This window comes from Trypanosoma equiperdum (genome assembly GCF_001457755.1).
Source record: "Trypanosoma equiperdum strain OVI genome assembly, contig: ctg_932, whole genome shotgun sequence".
Classification (NCBI taxonomy): Eukaryota; Euglenozoa; class Kinetoplastea; order Trypanosomatida; family Trypanosomatidae; genus Trypanosoma; species Trypanosoma equiperdum.
This window is the reverse complement of record NW_027124901.1, coordinates 25164-29823: the sequence shown is the minus strand read 5'-3', so window position 1 is coordinate 29823 and position 4660 is coordinate 25164. Positions and strand designations below refer to the sequence as shown.

Genomic DNA, 4660 nt, shown 5'->3' with positions numbered 1-4660 from the left:
GGCCCAGTTGCCATGCCACACATTGTGAATGCCGAAAGCGAGCAAATCGTAGCCGAAGCTGTAACTTCTTTGAGGGACAGTAACAGTTTGCAGTGTGTGGTCCGTTTGTCAATAGATTTGGAGGAGGCGAAGCTGAGGAACAAAGAATTCCCACCTCCGCATTCCGCGACGGTCTGCGCACATGGTGTAAAACAGCGCCAACCAAGCGACGGGAAGAGGAGGTCGATCTGTGAAGAGGGCACGTCGTCTGCACTGCCGCAGGAACTCACTGAGCGTCGTGAGAGAATCACAAGTGAACAACAGTGCGACAAGCAGGTAGCGGTGGCGGTTGGTGTTGCCGATGGCACTCCCGCAGCAGTGGGGTCATCCGGAGGAAATAACACGGCAGAAGGGGTTGTCGACACAAGTATTGGTCACCGACGAGTACCATGCCCTACATCTAGCATTGATTGCACGCTCTCGTCGCACCGAAGCAATGCGACAGCGCGTCCCGTTTCGTCAGGGGAGACGTTTTGTTCCCTCATCAACAAGCAAAAGATCGCAGTCTCACGGAAAAGTGACAGCAACGCTATGTCTTCAACGCTCGTGAAGCCTTTCTGGAACAAAGGTCACGCATTAACCGACACGGATGTCGGGAAACAGACCACCCGGTACGTGGGTACAATTAGCAACGAAGCAGGTTCTGGTGTGTTTGAGGAATTGCCATCAGCTGTCAATGAAGTCTCTATTTGTGCAGCGCAAATGGGTCGCAAAGTGCCGGAGGTTGGTGTACATATATCAAGTGACGCCACCTACGGGGAGTTAAAGTGTGAACAGGAGCTACATCCCTTTAATCTGAGTGCTATTAAGACATCAGAAGACCGTGTTCAGGCTTTCAAGAAGCTGATGCCGTCCCTGCATGACATGCCATGCGAAGGTGTCTTTATCGAAGATATCGACGTATCAGACCCACGACTGGAAACCCTTATAAGCCGGCTACAAGCAGTACGTGAAAATGCCGCGGTGGGCGACCGCAGGGAGGTCGCAGTTGTCGAGGAGTCTGTTAGCTCTGTGGTTAAACTGCTTGCGGAGGAGTTGGCTGCGATGACCCTCGGCATGCTCTCGCGCTTTCCCTTTCTGGAGAGTCGTGTTTGCGGTGTGCTCCTAGGGAACCTTCAGGTTCTGAATGTGGACGACGAGTTTCAGTGGCTCGAGGCTCTTTACCGTTCTTCTCAAAGGGAAAGAGGCTTCGTTAGGAGCATCGAGCAATGCCTACGCGCTCGCGCTGAAATGTTAGCTAAGAGTTCACCCTATGTTGTGCCTGTTGAGCGTCACAAGGGATACATGCTTGATCTTCCACAGAAAATTGGATGCGGTGCTCCTCGTAACGAACTGGCTGGTGACTGGGACCAACAGGAGACGTCGCAAGGGTCTGAAACGCCATCAGGTGACCGATACCGCAGAAGCGGCACACCAGCCCCTTGCCTAGATACATCCAAGCTCACAGAACGGGTGGGGATGCCGAACCTGCCCCCACCGCTGCCGCCTTCTTCATTAAATGGAAAGTCAGGAGAGACTGCACCGCCAGGCCGCTTCGTCCGCAATGTTCATGTGCAGGAACATCCCCCAACGCCATGTACACCGGGCATTTGCGTAAATAGGGATAAGGCCAGCTCGAACACCACCTCTATAGCCCAAGGAAGGGAATTACTGCCTCCCTGGCATTCAACCCCTTCCCCTGGAATACCGTGTTCCAGTTCCACGCAGTTATGCACGGAGCTCAACAAACTAACGGAAGGAAACGCTTCTCAGAAACACTTTACGTGCGCGGGAGAAACTGTATTGTTGGAAAGAAGGGCTCTTGACGGTAAAAGGCTTATTTGTGAAGAGGTACATCGTTCACATCTACACCCCCCTAGTTCAGTGAAGAGCGGTACTGCAGCCCCGGCTGCGGTGAATAATAAAAGACAACCTTCGAGCGCACCGTTGCCGATAGTCAGGCAAGAAAGCCTGATTTTTTCTGTAGACTCGCTTGCGTGCGAGGCGTCTCACGACCCTGGGGAACTGAAGGGAGGAGAGCAGCTCAAAACCGCCAAAACGGCCCACTTTGATGCAACAACGGGAAACTCGATGGATAAGAGTATGCGTCTGGGGGAAACGACGGCAGCGCGCCGACCGGTGGCCAACGGTTGCGATTCTGCATTGAGTGATTCTAAGCAAAAGACGTCAGAGTTTGGGGCTCCAAACACCCTGAGTACATCGCCAGGTGCCCCACCAACACTTAGCACAGGGGAATGTCGCTCACAGTCCCCCAAGATATCATCATCGGTAGAGAAAACACCGACGCCATCACGGAGAACCCAGGAATCGACGCAGCTGGGGCAGCCTCTCAACCACAAAGTATTGTCGCAAGTGTCGTTGGCAGGGCGTTTTGCTAGCGGAGTCCCCACAACTTCCTCATGTGCTGGTTTAAGGCTTAACACGAGCGCGACGTCCGACACCCTCCACAACACCACTCGTTTCTGTGGACAAAGGGGCCAGGACACTGTCGTGACAAAATGGGGGAAAGGAAGTGAAGATAGGGGAACCTGCGTGGAAAGTGCAGTAGGAGTGGGGGGGGCTGAAAAGAGGGAACAGAAGCAATGGGGAGAATCCTCTAAGGTAACCAGTGGTAGCGACAAAAAGCGTTCCTGTGACCTTGGTATCATCCAACCCTCATTGAAGAAGGTGTCAGGCACCAGTGGCACGTTGTGCTTCAAGGACACTGACGTCATTCCCAAATATTCCCGCGCGAGCGTGAGCAGTGAAGAGGAGCCGGAAGAGGCGAAGGGACTACTTCCAGCCGTTTCTGTTGCTGCTAGTCGGGGAACGTCAATTGACCCCATTTACAAGCCGAAGACTCCACAAAATAAGCAAATACCGTGGGGTAATTCCGTCGATTTATCCGGCCCCCAGTCGGACCCAGCACCTCTTAATTCCTTTTCCTTCTCTTGCTCGGCCGGTGCGTCCCGAGGGGAACACAATAACTCCTTTCTTCCACGGCTGATTCCTGCGGCTAAATTTGACTCCCCAATCTGTCGCGGACAGGAGGAGGAGTTAGATGCTGTTGAAATGAATTTACTGGGCCTTCGCCAACAGTATGTCGCCTACTGTCGCCGCGCATGCGTTAAACCCAACAGTGTGTTGATGCGTTACTTTCCTGACAAGCCCGGTATTTTCGTGTCTCGTGTTGATACGTCCATGAATTATATTGGACCAAAGGGCATACTCCCAGTCGTGCAAGTGCTGCGACTGAATAGCGGATTGGAGTATCTCAACTTAAGTCACAACAACATGGAGAATAATGAAGTGGTGGAACTTGTCCAGGTTTTGCTGACGGAATGTGGAGCCTCGCTGGGCCATTTGGATTTGTCAAACAATCCCATTTCTACTGTGGGTGGTGCAGCGCTCCTGCGGTTAGTGCAAATGAGGCCACACCTGTTAACGGTGCGTGTGGAGGGAACTCTGATCCCTCAAAAGATGTGCAAGAGCATTCAGCAGGTGTGTGAAGCCAACGCAGTTGCTAGAGAGTAGCCAAACGGAAAAGAAGGAGAAAAGGGGGTGGTGCGTATTTCTTTGGTCTTTTGTCTGAGGTCACCGGAACACTCTCAGAGAACATTCTTATGTGAATACTTTTGCATCACGGTGTGCATGGTTTTGCATGTTATTTTCATATACTGATGTCGTTATTCCATATATCAAGACACCACCAGACGTTGGTGTGGGCAGGAAGGGAATATATAAATGAGTGGGTGCAGCCATCATGCGGCCCTTTCCTTGTTTACTGCGCATATGTATTTGTTCGTTCATTTTCGCATATCTACATTTTGTGTCGGGTGGATCGTCTGGCAGTGTAAAGGGGAAACCCTTAGAGGGAGGGGGCGCACGTGGAGAACGGTGGATCGAAGGGCTGAGCAAAGAGAAGAAAAGGCGCCATTCTGTTCTTGCATCTCCTCTGTCTTTTGCTCCTCTTTTTAAAAAAGGTACCGCCTCCCCCCTATTGTTGACATTACTATTGTTTGCTATGAGGAGGGTGTGCTTGTATAGCCACGCTTGCTCCATCATGCCATATAGTTGGCCACAGGAACGTTGTGGTCATGCATTTGTTGACGTTTTCAACATATACATGCGTAGACTTTTTCATTAACTTCGGAACTGATTTTATTCTTTTTTTTCTACAACTATGTGCCTTTTTGAGATCCTATCATGCATCTGCTCAATTATCCGCGGGTAAGCGCAAAGCACATGAACTCTCGTTTGATGTTCCACACTTTTACGAGACATTACTGAACAGGGTTTTAGAGCACTTTTATTCCCGTTCCTACATGTGTTTTTACGTTGGTATTGCGGTGTGCGCGCACGTGTATGTGCCTCCCTCAATTGGAGTTTGTTACGTCACTTCGCTTTCTTGCATTTTTGATTATTTTATTTCGGCAACCGCTTCTCGCGATTTCTTTTCTACCGCTTGGGAGGCGCGGCATATTGTGAATGACGTCTTCACACGCCCTTTCAACCGGCTCAATCCTGTCCTGGAAAAAATAAAAAGAAGAGATTCATGTGGTATAGTGAAGAGATGTTGGTCGGGGGCCACTTTTTTTTTTCTGTGGCGAGTTAATGCAACTAATATTCCCTTCGTCCCTAA

At 50.8% G+C, this 4660-nt stretch overlaps 1 protein-coding gene across 1 annotated transcript; it reads left to right on the top strand.

Moving 5' to 3' along the window:
* Positions 1-12: 12 nt before the first annotated feature.
* TEOVI_000455700 (Flagellar Member 4) lies at positions 13-3552 on the top strand (the record flags this gene model as incomplete). Its single annotated transcript, XM_067227313.1, has 1 exon — positions 13-3552. The coding sequence occupies one exon, from the start codon at positions 13-15 to the stop codon at positions 3550-3552; it is 3540 nt and encodes a 1179-aa protein (XP_067083414.1).
* Positions 3553-4660: the final 1108 nt, after the last annotated feature.